The sequence below is a fragment of the Rhinatrema bivittatum genome, chromosome 3 (genome assembly GCF_901001135.1).
Source record: "Rhinatrema bivittatum chromosome 3, aRhiBiv1.1, whole genome shotgun sequence".
NCBI classification, from domain to species: Eukaryota; Metazoa; Chordata; class Amphibia; order Gymnophiona; family Rhinatrematidae; genus Rhinatrema; species Rhinatrema bivittatum.
Genome location: NC_042617.1, coordinates 581,832,823 through 581,846,404, shown reverse-complemented (window position 1 = coordinate 581,846,404; position 13,582 = coordinate 581,832,823). Strand labels below are relative to the sequence as shown.

The following is a 13,582-nucleotide window of genomic DNA, read 5'->3' as shown; positions in this document are numbered from 1 at the left end:
GCTTGCACAGTGGGTTGCACCGGCCCAGACAGCCAGCAAAGAAGGTCTGATAGCTCGTGGTGCTGGCGCCCTCATTCCCTCTCCTCTTCTCCCTTCCTGGGAAAGACCTCACTAAACGAAATAATATAAACTTACTTTTTTTTTCTTTGCTGGACCCTTTAAAACAAAAAATAAAATCATCTTGAGGCCAGCGTTTTCTCTCAGCCAGGTGAGGCTGCAGACAGGGATATTTGGCAGCATTGCTGACGGAGGTGCAGGGGCTGCAAGAATTCAGTTGACCGGGGAGAGGAAGAGATTTCCCTCGGGACTGTGCCATGCCGTGTGATTCTTGAAGACGGCTGCTCCGGGTGAGCCTCCGGGAAGCCGCGCTCTGCATGTGCAGGAAGCCGCACCAAAGTTCAGTCTTCTGTGGAGATGACAGGGGAGAGCTGCTCCGGGCACAGGATCAGAGAGAGCTGGGATCCGAGGGAGCCAGCGGGGCTTCGTTTCTTTTCCACTGCAGAGAGCTTGAAAGGAGGCCTGCACAGGTCCTCTGGAGTTGTCCTCCCCATGGTGGGGGAAGTCACCAGGCAGCAGTTTGAGTCAGGGGAGGCCTCTGGAGACCTGGTTATGGAAGAGGAAAGGAGGGAGGAACCATTTTCTCCTACATTTGTGCTTTTTATTCAGGAAGCATTTTTTTTTTTTTTTGGTTAAGAAAAGTAAGGGTCCTAGTAAGTGACCCCCATCCCAAGAAGAGAAAAATCTAGATTGATCCTGATTGAAATTTGGAATCGGGAGCCTCGGAGGGGAGAATTTCCAGGGGAGCCTCCTGAAGAGGTCCCATGTGGTGACGATCAGGAAAAGGACCCTCGCTGCAGAAGGAGACGATCCTAAGATGGTCCGTTTTTTTTTTTAATTTATACTTTATTAGATTTTCAAACAATTGTTAGATTGTAAAAAATCAAGAAACTATTTTTGTTTGGTCTAGGAATAACAAATATAAAGAGTATTCTTATTACCATAAATACAACATAACCTAAAAATATTTACTCCTCATTATGGGAGGATATTTCAAAATATAATCTAGGAAAACTGTAATCCTGAGTTACAGAAAAAAGGAGAATAATGACTTGTTTGCAGTTACAAATCTCAACCTTGTTCCTCGTCTACCAGAAAGGACTCCAAGTGGGTGGGATCTTGAATTTATCCTTCTGATGGACAACTGCACATTTACAGGGAAATTTTAAACAGAACGTTGCTCCTAGGGACAGCGCTCGAGGCTTTAAAGTCAAAAATTGTTTCAGTCTTAGTTGTGTCACCCGAACTACGTGGGGAAATATTTGGATCCTTTCTCCACAGACCCTATAATTTATTGACAAAATACTTTTGTAGGACCTGGATTTTATCCCTTTCAGGTAACTAAAAGAGTTGCCCTTTCTGGTATATCAAGGGGTGACTCTAAAAAAAGAAGTTAAATTTGGAGATTGCTAGACAAGGTCCGTACCCTCTTGTCCCACTTGGGTCCTTAATCTGGATTTTGGAATATAGTTTATCTTTAATGTGCTTGTCTGATCAATTGTTGAGAGAGAGAAAATCTCTACAAGATACTTTTTCAGTAATTCAGTGGCAGACAGTAATCTGGATTCAGGAAAATTTAATAATCTTAAATTTCTATTACGCTTTTCATTTTCCAGATTTTCCATGTGTCTGTGAATCAATAAACCATCCTTTACAAAAGAATTGTTAACATCCTGAAGTGCGGTTACTTGAGTTGACATTTTTTTTTTACCATTCTCTTCTAATTGAATCAAGCGGTCATTATGCATTTCAATCATATTTTTAAATTCGACATCACCGGGGCGGGGCTTCGGGTAGGTCCACTGATGTTACTCTGCTCCGACACTGCAAAGGTGGGAGCCCCAGACACAATCCCGGCCAGATTCCTCTCTTTCGAGGGATCGCTCCTCCAAGCTCCTCCAGGTAAAACGCCGCAGCTTCCTCAAGTTTAAAGCCCAGGCAGTCCGTCCCTGTCAGATGACATCACCAGGGCGGGGCTTCTGGTAGGTCCACTGGTGTTACTCTGCTCTGCTGCAAAGGTGGGAGCCCCAGACACAATCCCGGCCAGATTCCTCTCTTTCGAGGGATCGCTCCTCCAGGTAAAACGCCGCAGCTTCCTCAAGTTTAAAGCCCAGGCAGTCCGTCCCTGTCAGATGACATCACCAGGGCGGGGCTTCTGGTAGGTCCACTGGTGTTACTCTGCTCTGCTGCAAAGGTAGGAGCCCCAGACACAATCTCGGCCAGATTTCTCTCTTTCGAGGGATCTCTCCAAGCTCCTCTCGATGGTCCATCTTTTTAAGAGAAACCAATTGCCAGTTATGATTACTCAGGCTTTGGTGGCGCTGGCTATTAAGCAAAAAGAAAGTGGAACCAGAGGAGGAAGGAGAAGATCCAGTTCTGGAGGAGCTTGGGGACTAGGCCCTGGTGCTCAAAGAACGAGATCAGCTGGAGGCTTCTCTGAAGGTTGGCAGGGCCATGGCGAAGCAATGTTAATGTACGCTTCCAGTGTTGCTGCTAGGAGTGAGGAAGACTCTAGCATACTCCCAACTAGGGTTTGGAGGGGGAATGGGGAGGGTGGAGAGGTTTCAGAACAGTGGTGTGGAGGGCTAGAGGGGACTTGATGAATTTTCATATAATACTGTGGAGGGGAAGTGGTGACCTTGGGTCACAATAACCTGCATTGGGTTGTGAGGGGGATTGGGCACTGGCCCACAATACCTTTAAAGATTATGGAAAGGGGAGAGGCTGAAGGATCGGGCCTGAAGGCCCAGAAGACTGTGGGTGATTTTTTTTTGTTTTGTTTTTAAGGTACCTGGCTGTATTCTGAATATAGCTGGATAGGGTTAAACGTAACTGGATGAACTTACTACCTTTATACCTACTTAGCTATATTCAGAGGTTTAAAGGTATCCAGCTAAAGTTAGGCAGATAACTTTAGGCAAGTATATTCAGTGGGAGACTTCTCCACCCAAATATCTGTGACAAGTTATCCGGCTAGCTTTAGCTGGATAACATGTTATCTTACCGAATATGAACCCTTATTCCCATAGCACTTTTGTCAGTTGGTGGAGTAGACCAGGTCTACCAGAAAAAAATAAAGAAACCGAATACTGTGGATGGATGGATCTTACTTTTTTTTTTTAATGTACTCACATAAAATGACCTGTCAGGCACCATCTGACCTCTTCACTCCCCTTCACTTTCGTAGGTCACCAGGAGGAACGCCCATTACTAAAACGAAGAAGCGGAATTCGCTGTCAGATCCAGCAGCATTAATCGCCCATGCTCTGAAACAAAAATTTGCACACCGAAAGAATGACGATGACTCGTTCGGCAAAGAAAATAAATCTTTTGAAGACTCTTCATTCTCTAGTCCAGAAACTCCAAGGGTAGATCATTTTATTTCTTTACAAGAATTTGATAGGCCCTGTGCTATAAGACGTACCCTGCATCACGGGAGGAATGAGTAGTGATGGGAACAGCAAGCTCTGGGCACACGACTGATCAGGCCTGGGTGTAACCTGTGCTATAAGACGTACCCTGCATCACGGGAGGAATGAGTAGTGATAGAATGGGAGCAGCAAGCTCTGGGCATACGAGTGATCAGGCCTGGGTGTAACCTGTGCTATAAGACGTCACCTGCATCACGGGAGGAATGAGTAGTGATAGAATGGGAACAGCAAGCTCTGGGCATACGAGTGATCAGGCCTGGGTGTAACCTGTGCTATAAGACGTCACCTGCATCACGGGAGGAATGAGTAGTGATAGAATGGGAACAGCAAGCTCTGGGCATGCGAGTGATCAGGCCTGGGTGTAACCTGTGCTATAAGACGTCACCTGCATCACGGGAGGAATGAGTAGTGATAGAATGGGAACAGTAAGCTCTGGGCATGCGAGTGATCAGGCCTGGGTGTAACCTGTGCTATAAGACGTCACCTGCATCACGGGAGGAATGAGTAGTGATAGAATGGGAACAGCAAGCTCTGGGCATACGAGTGATCAGGCCTGGGTGTAACCTGTGCTATAAGACGTCACCTGCATCACGGGAGGAATGAGTAGTGATGGGAACAGCAAGCTCTGGGCATGCGAGTGATCAGGCCTGGGTGTAACCTGTGCTATAAGACGTCACCTGCATCACGGAGGAATGAGTAGTGATAGAATGGGAACAGCAAGCTCTGGGCATACGAGTGATCAGGCCTGGGTGTAACCTGTGCTATAAGACGTTCCCTGCATCACGGGAGGAATGAGTAGTGATAGAATGGGAACAGCAAGCTCTGGGCATACGAGTGATCAGGCCTGGGGTAACCTGTGCTATAAGACGTACCCTGCATCACGGGAGGAATGAGTAGTGATAGAATGGGAACAGCAAGCTCTGGGCATGCGAGTGATCAGGCCTGGGTGTAACCTGTGCTATAAGACGTCACCTGCATCACGGGAGGAATGAGTAGTGATAGAATGGGAACAGCAAGCTCTGGGCATACGAGTGATCAGGCCTGGGTGTAACCTGTGCTATAAGATGTACCCTGCATCACGGGAGGAATGAGTAGTGATAGAATGGGAACAGCAAGCTCTGGGCATACGAGTGATCAGGCCTGGGTGTAACCTGTGCTATAAGATGTACCCTGCATCACGGGAGGAATGAGTAGTGATGGGAACAGCAAGCTCTGGGCATGCGAGTGATCAGGCCTGGGTGTAACCTGTGCTATAAGACGTCACCTGCATCACGGGAGGAATGAGTAGTGATGGGAACAGCAAGCTCTGGGCATGCGAGTGATCAGGCCTGGGTGTAACCTGTGCTATAAGACGTCACCTGCATCACGGGAGGAATGAGTAGTGATGGGAACAGCAAGCTCTGGGCATACGAGTGATCAGGCCTGGGGTAACCTGTGCTATAAGACGTCACCTGCATCACGGGAGGCATGAGTAGTGATAGAATGGGAACAGCAAGCTCTGGGCATGCGAGTGATCAGGCCTGGGTGTAACCTGTGCTATAAGACGTCACCTGCATCACGGGAGGAATGAGTAGTGATAGAATGGGAACAGCAAGCTCTGGGCATGCGAGTGATCAGGCCTGGGTGTAACCTGTGCTATAAGACGTACCCTGCATCACGGGAGGAATGAGTAGTGATAGAATGGGAACAGCAAGCTCTGGGCGTACGAGTGATCAGGCCTGGGTGTAACCTGTGCTATAAGACGTCACCTGCATCACGGGAGGAATGAGTATTGATAGAATGGGAACAGCAAGCTCTGGGCATACGAGTGAGCAGGCCTGGGTGTAACCTGTGCTATAAGACGTACCCTGCAATACGGGAGGAATGAGTAGTGATAGAATGGGAACAGCAAGCTCTGGGCATACGAGTGATCAGGCCTGGGTGTAACCTGTGCTATAAGACGTCACCTGCATCACGGGAGGAATGAGTAGTGATAGAATGGGAACAGCAAGCTCTGGGCATACGAGTGATCAGGCCTGGGTGTAACCTGTGCTATAAGACGTCACCTGCATCACGGGAGGAATGAGTAGTGATAGAATGGGAACAGCAAGCTCTGGGCATACGAGTGAGCAGGCCTGGGTGTAACCTGTGCTATAAGACGTCACCTGCATCACGGGAGGAATGAGTAGTGATAGAATGGGAACAGCAAGCTCTGGGCATGCGAGTGATCAGGCCTGGGTGTAACCTGTGCTATAAGACGTACCCTGCATCACGGGAGGAATGAGTAGTGATAGAATGGGAACAGCAAGCTCTGGGCGTACGAGTGATCAGGCCTGGGTGTAACCTGTGCTATAAGACGTACCCTGCATCACGGGAGGAATGAGTAGTGATAGAATGGGAACAGCAAGCTCTGGGCATACGAGTGATCAGGCCTGGGTGTAACCTGTGCTATAAGACGTCACCTGCATCACGGGAGGAATGAGTAGTGATAGAATGGGAACAGCAAGCTCTGGGCGTACGAGTGATCAGGCCTGGGTGTAACCTGTGCTATAAGACGTCACCTGCATCACGGGAGGAATGAGTAGTGATAGAATGGGAACAGCAAGCTCTGGGCATACGAGTGATCAGGCCTGGGTGTAACCTGTGCTATAAGACGTCACCTGCATCACGGGAGGAATGAGTAGTGATAGAATGGGAACAGCAAGCTCTGGGCATGCGAGTGATCAGGCCTGGGTGTAACCTGTGCTATAAGACGTCACCTGCATCACGGGAGGAATGAGTAGTGATAGAATGGGAACAGCAAGCTCTGGGCATACGAGTGATCAGGCCTGGGTGTAACCTGTGCTATAAGACGTCACCTGCATCACGGGAAGAATGAGTTTGGTGATGCTACACGTGTTAGCAAGATCCCTTGTTGCTTAATGGTGCTGGAAAACTAAACACATTCATACATTTCTTGTGCGCAAAATGAATTTAGTTTGATTATTATTAACTTAAAGCTAGCATTAATCAAATAAATCTGTGTAATAGTTAGAATGCAGAATCCTTGTGATAGTGACGTCACAAAATTCAGAGGCAGCGGCGCCTGAGATCTTAAAAAGATGCTAACTAGCTGAGATTACCAAATGGCTCCCAGTCCTGGCTTTATCCTTTGCATCTATGAATGTTTATTTCCACTTTTCTTAGAAAATCTGAAGCTAGATCTACCTTCAGGCCTTGCTTTAAAAAAAAATAAAAATCCATGCAGCTTATTTCCAGGCAGCTTCCTGTTGCTCTCGGGATCCAGAAGCCTTTGTTTGTAGGCCACTGGAGATTTCTCCATAATTTAAGCCCCCTCTAACCTGACCAATCACAGTGAAAGTGCTTGGCTGAGAGGCCCAGACCACAATCCCCTTTGGAGCCTGATAAGCACATAAGAAATTGCCATGCTGGGTCAGACCGAGGATCCATCAATCCCAGCATCCTGTTTCCAACAGAGGCCAAACCAGGCCACAAGTACCCAAATGTTAAAAGGCCTGTGCGCATAAAAATTGTGGGTTATGTGTGTGGTCGGGCCTTGCGTGCTGCGCGCCTTTTAGAACAGGCCCAGCCTCAGGTGTAACCCCCGATATACACACACACAAGTGCCAGGCCTGCTGAAAAGGGAGGGGTGGGGGGAAGGCGGGTCCTTAGACACTGTCCCAGGGAAGCTCGTGCCGCAGAGGGAGCAGTAAGTACAAAAAGAAAAAAAATGGGGATAGGTAGGGTTAGTTTAAGGGTCGGGGAGAAAGGGTAGGGTTAGGGGTAAGGAAGTTCCCTTCCAGTCCTTTATTGGAGCAGACTGGGAGGGGAAACTGGGGAAGCCCTACTCGTGTCTCCGCGGAGCAGGTCATCTGCTTGCACATGCACGCATGGGAAACGTATTTTATAACATGCGTGCACTGACACCCACATGTTATAAAATCGGCGTTTCCATGTACGCGTGCGCCTTTCAAAATCAACCCCAAAATGAATAGACCCCAAACTACTAATTTTTATTGATTAATAGCAGTTTATGGACTTCTGCTGTAGGAACTTATCCAAACTTTTTTTTTTTTTAAACCCAGCTACACTGACTGCCATAACCACATCCTCTGGCAATGAATTCCAGAGCTTAATTATGCATTGAGTGAAAGAATTTTCTCCGATGTGTTTTAAATGAGCTGCTTGCTAACATTAATCAAGTTGACTTAGGGAATAGCCACTGCTATTAATTGCATCAGTAGCATGGGATCTTCTTAGTGTTTGAGTAATTGCCAGGTTCTTGTGGCCTGGTTTGGCCTCTGTTGGAAACAGGATGCTGGGCTTGATGGACCCTTGGTCTGACCCAGCATGGCAATTTCTTATGTTCTTAACATGTGCCTGTCTCTGTAGGGGGACACAGAAGCACCCTCCCTGCCATCACTGCATCCCTAGTAGTCGTTTTGAGGCTAGGAAGCAGCCTGGATCTCCCTTGCACAGCTGCCATGCAGGTTCCTTCTAAAGGAGAGGGAGTGACACCCAGCACATTCCAGCTCTTTACCGTGTGGACTGAGAGCTCAGTATTCAAAGGATTCACCTCACTAAAACTGGGTTTTATTAGCTTTTCAAAATTCCTCTTCCTCCCCCATTTTACTCAGCTGCAGGTAGAATCTCTTTCCGGACAGCTTTTGCCGCGTAAGAAAAGGGTCGGTCGAGGCATTTCCGGGGAAGACTTCTAAAACTGAGCTGGGCCGAGGGGATATTCGGTGCTGGACAGCTCCTTCCGCCCTAAATCTACAAATCTTGTGTAGGAGGAAGATGTGGCGCTTTTAGGCACTAACCGCTGCTGAATATCTGCTTTTCTTACCCGCTCAGCGGGTGTTTGAATATCGATCCCTAAGTACCTTAAAAAAACAGCAAAGTGGTAAAGGGTTAAATGTTTTTCCCCCACCCCAAAGAAAGCAGTCTGGAGTAAGGGCAGAAGCACAAGTCTCGCCATTCAAACTGCTTTTCCAATAGGAATGGGTTTCTGGTCCCGCCCCATATATTATTTGGGCCTTACATGCATTTTCTGTAGAGCAAGAGAGCTTTTAGACCAAGCAGCTTTAATTAAAAAAAAAAAAACAAAGCGGTACCTCTAGGTGTTTATGAGAAGGGCAAGGTCCCAGCTAAGAATTTTCCGTTCATGCCAGGTCTGCAGGATGATATTTCTTCTTTTGGTTTGCTCTAGTTCGGATGTCATCTCTTAAAGCCGACTCTACAGCACAGCGTTACTGGGGCTAAGAAAGGCAGACGGCCGCCCGCAGGCTGGAAGAAAGCCCACGGAGAGGAATTTGCACCTAAAGCACCGGCACAGATCCAGACTTCAGCGGCTGGGAGCTCGGGTGCTTGCACGGAAATGAATCTCCTCCCCACCCCTGAACTCGCTGCCTGCTAAACCATCTCTCGCTCTTATTTTTTTGGCTTTGGATGTTCCGGCTCAGGAAGCTTTTGTCTGTTTAATTGCACCTCATTTTCCATTGGAGACCGAGTCTCCGACTCCAAGTCTGGGATTTGGGCGTTTGTCGTGTTCCAAGGTGAAGAGAGTCTGGCTGGGTGGAAGGGACATGATTTTGTGCACTGAATGACAACGGGGAAGGCACTGACCTGTTTGTCCCGCTTTGGTTGATTTAGCCGTTCGTCCTTCCAAGGTGGATTAAAATAAGAAGTGCCTGGCAGCTGAAACTGAGGAGTAATAACTGCAGATTACGAGAAAACAAGCAGCTTTCCTCCATGCACCCCAAGTGAGGAAAGAAATAGTTTTAATTAGAGAATGTATTTATATATTTTAACTTATATTTCAGTTGGCGTTTGTACATAGAGTTAAAACATTCAGAATATACCATTTCATGTACACACGTTGCTCTGAAACTTTTGTTAATTTTCATCGAGCAAGAATAGAAAATCCTTCATCTGAGCCGCCACTAGGTTATTAAAGCCACATTTTAAATTAATAATTAGGGGCAATGATGTTTAACGTGCTAGAGACAATCCTGCACCCTCAGAGGGGAAACAAATTGAAAACAAATAGGAATGATTTGTACTTATCCATGTAAAAATGTCAGCTTCTTTCTAACCGTTACCAGAGTGGAGGAAAATACATTTTAATTCTGTCTTTGGTTTTATCTTTTTCTCGGGACTGAAAGCTAAGGCTCCCGCGGCTCGGGAACAGCTTCCAGTGAGATCTGCCCTCCGAGAAGGGTTTTCTAGACTTGGCCGAGTGGCTGCTACTGCAAAGTCTTTTCAGGCTTCTGCAAACTGATGTACAAAATCTGCACAGAGCTCTGTGTATAGGAGAGAGGCCAAATCCCCAAACTGCATGGAAGGGTCTGTGCTGCGGACGTGTTCATAATTAGTCCTGTAAAAGAAAGCCAATTAGGCTCTGGTCTTAAAAGCTAGGAGGAGAAAGATTTGGGCACAAAACATATATAGACCCAGAAAGAAGGCTCTGCAGGGCTGGAAAATCCCTAGCAGCAGGTTACCCGGGGGCCTGAAATCTGGGCCTTGGCCCTATACAAGGGCTAAAAGCAAGGGATCCAGGCTATGGGACAGATGTGGCCACCAGCAGAGCCCCAGGCCATAGACGGTCAGTGGGTGCGGCTGACAGTGGGTGCGGCTGACAGTGGGTGTGGCTGACAGGGAGCTCTGCACTGGCTGCCCTCAGTGGGACCCAGGCGGTAGAGAGCTGTGGCCACCATCTGCAGAGAGTCGGTGGCTGCTGCTGCTGGCGCAGTCTTGTTGCTAGGCCAAGAAGAAGGGAGGTGGGGGTGGGTAGAAGATTACTTTGAATTAGGCAGAGGTAAAGGGAATGGAGGAGGGGGGAGAGCGCACTCGGAAGCCAGCGGAGAAGGTAAGGAGAGAGTGCTTCAAAGTAAGGGGAGGGGAGGATGAAGTATTTAGAAGTGGGGAAGGAGGAAAGAGGACTTGGAATCAGAAATAGAGGGAAGGGGAGAGCGTCCTTGAAAACAGGAGGAGGAGAGTCAGGAGAGTGCTTGGCGATGGAAAGGGAGAATAAAGGAAAGCAGAAATTAAAGGAAAAACCAACTAAGAAATACAAGCAAATTAATCAAAAACAGCAAAAAATCCTTTCCCTGGTTCCTAAAACCTTTTGCCTAGCGTCTAATGTTTGTAAATATTTTCCACTCCAATGGTCCATTGTGAACCCCCAAACCAGATGAATCCAGCATGTTGCTCAGTCACATGACCTAGGATTGTGGGTTTACCTTGGCTTTTTGAGAAGTAAAATGGCTGACCAATGTGTACACTTTTCACTTCCCACTCTAGGGATTTCTGATTTTATTACAGGCCGTAGCTTTTTGAGGCGCCATCATGCTTCTGCAATCCATCGTATTACTGGCCTGAGCTGCATTGCTCAGTTTTTCTGACCTGCTGCCCTGGCTCCATTGACGCTTGTTCTCAATTTGTGCTCTGCTAAACAGTCATTGACTTGGTTTTTCAACACAAGGTGCTTGATGTCCCGACTTGGCTGCTCTGCCTTGTAATGCGTGCACAGTGGTCGTTTCTTCTCTGCTCTGTACAGCAGGGTGTTCTTCTTACACATACTTTCAGTTTGTAGTTGTATTACACCATTGGTTTGCCTTGAAATCAGATTGCTGCTGTTTTGGTTTGCCTGTGATATGAAGGAAATGGGAATCTGAGTGCACATTTAAACTAGTTTTTTTTATGCTACCTTTTGCAGCTGGTCAGCCACTTCACGGCGGATTATATAGTAGAGGTTAGTTAGAGCATGATTGCCGGTTCAGAGGCACTGGGAAGGGTTATGTTACAGGCAGGTGGCATGCATTGTAGTGCTGATACCATGGAAGGCAAATATGATTTACAAAGAGCATTTTATTCCAATAGTTACATGTGGTGTGCATTGTCCCTACCGGGTGTTACCTGTTGGCCAAATAGCCATGTTGTCTAGTTGGCGTTGAAAGTTCATGTAGATGGGAAGGCGTGTGTCCCATAGTTCTGGGGCTGCTCCTATGAAGATTTTTAATTGCAGAGTTTTAATGGGTGGAGCGGTTAGTTGTTTTTGGCTTGAGCAAACATTTATGTGGACGATCTTCTTTTATCTTCTTTCTTAGATATGTGGGGAGGGGGGCAGTGTTAGTGAGGTTAAAACCTTAAATGTGATGCGTAGGAATATGGGCAGCCAATCTCGGGAAATCAGGAGGGGGAGCCATGTTCCCATGTCCTGCTAGCTGTGCGTTTCTGGCAGCTTGTCATTGTTTTTTGGGCAGTCCTGTGTAGATGGCATGACTGTTTGGAGGTCACCCGGGTTGTGGAGGCATAATTATTTCACCACTCGGAGGCACCAGGATGCTTTCTTCATCTCTGCTGTTGTTTGGCTTTTCCATGGCCCGCACAGAGTCTAATAGGACTCCGAGGCTCTTTGCCTCATGTTGGGGACGTAATGTGATATTGACTAGGATGACATTATTAAGTCTTGCTGAATTGCTGATCCAGAGGATCTCTGTTTTGTCCCTGTTTACAAGAAATCCAGCAGGGGGGTGTCACCAATTGTTTAAAAACATTATGTATAATAAATAATTCTAGCCTGTATGATTCATCCTTTGTTTCCCTATCAAAATGAAGTATTCTGTAGTTTTTGTAAATACTTTTTGAAATAAATCCTCCTTTTAATCATTTGTGGTTTCTATAGTCTTGGTCTCTTTTTAAACATCCTGAAAAGCAGGCACTGGTTCAGAGAGACATGCCGGAGTGGTGTGCTGTGCTTCCCAGGCTATGTGAGCAGTGGCAGTTTGGTTCTTTCCCACAGTTGTGTTATTAAAAGTCTATCCCATGAATGACACCAGGAGCCCAGAGACTTTTCTATCTATTGAGAATACTACTGCAAACAGCTTTCCCTACCACAAGGGAAAGCCATCAGTGGAGAGGGAGCAATTTTTTTTTATGGAGAGAGAATAAGAAATTAGTCTGGTCTACAGGCTACCAAAGGTTTGCGTTAGTTGTTACCCTATCTCCTAGGACAAACAGGATGGTGGTACTCACATGTGGGTGACATCATCAGGATGGGGCCCAATCATGGAATACTTCTGTCAAAGTTTCTAGAACTTTGACTGGCACACTGAGCATGCCCAGCATGCCACCAACCCTGCATCCAGCAGGGGTCCCCCTTCGGTCTCTCTTTTTTATTTTCCGCGCAGCAGTAGCCTTGCAGATTTCTGGAGCTCTGTGAGAATTCCTCACAAATTTTCCTCACGGAAACTTATTTCAAAACTTAAAAAATTTTCCCCCATCCTGGGGTTCCCCATCAACACAGACCAACCACAGACCTCCGTTGACGCCGGTAAGTTTACCTCATCCCTTGCGGTCTGCTCCCAGCAGCGCTTTCTTCAGTGTCCGATGGCCACCGACCACACGCCGCCCTTATTTTTCTCAAAAACATGGCGACCGGGTTCAGAAAGTGCCCTGAGTGCCAGAGGACCATGTCCATTACGGACCCTCACGATGTATGTCTTGTGCTTGGGGCCTGCTCACGACATCCAATGGTGCACTAGTTGTGCCCAAATGACGCCAAAAGGTCGCAGGGCCCGCTTGGAGAAGAAGTGTAAGTCTCAGTCTACTCCAGCCAAGGCTACACAGAGTCGGAAGCCTTCCTCTTCAAAAGCCCCGTCGCCATCGAAGTCTCAGTGCATTCGAGACACCGGTGACCGTCCTTCACCAGCTTCTTCATGTTTGAAGGCATCAACATCTTCCTCCTCTGTGCTGGAGAAGGACCGGACCGAGCATCAGGAAAAACAGTCACTGCCATCGACGTGAGCCTTCTTACGATGCCGCCACCGGAAAACCATCGGCATCAACAGAGCCACCGGCCAAGAAGTCTCAGGGAGAAGACCCCCATCCCCCTCTGGACCCGGGACACGAGGCGTTCCCCACAGGCACCTGTGCTGGGAGCCGAGAATCTACTTATATGTGGACCCTCCGGCAATGCCTTCCGAGCCTCCGACCCCGGTGGCTGTGCTGCCAACACCAGCCTTCAAGGAGGAATTGGACCAGATGGTCCAAGAGGCAGTACTTCAGGCAGTTCGAGGATTCCAATCTTCACCGGCATGGGTTCCCATGCTGTC

At 47.6% G+C, this 13,582-nt stretch overlaps 1 protein-coding gene across 3 annotated transcripts in view; it reads left to right on the top strand.

Annotated features, from left to right (window-relative positions):
• Positions 1 to 12,139, top strand: part of MTFR2 (mitochondrial fission regulator 2) — a 65,607-nt gene extending 53,468 nt beyond the window's left edge. For all 3 annotated transcript variants that reach the window (XM_029596621.1, XM_029596619.1, XM_029596620.1), the window contains exons 8-9: positions 3,245 to 3,425; positions 8,677 to 12,139. In XM_029596621.1, the coding sequence (XP_029452481.1) occupies positions 3,245 to 3,425; positions 8,677 to 8,883 (388 nt within the window). In that variant the 3' untranslated portion in view covers positions 8,884 to 12,139. The remainder of the gene's footprint in view (positions 1 to 3,244; positions 3,426 to 8,676) is intronic.
• The last annotated feature ends 1,443 nt before the right edge of the window (positions 12,140 to 13,582 follow it).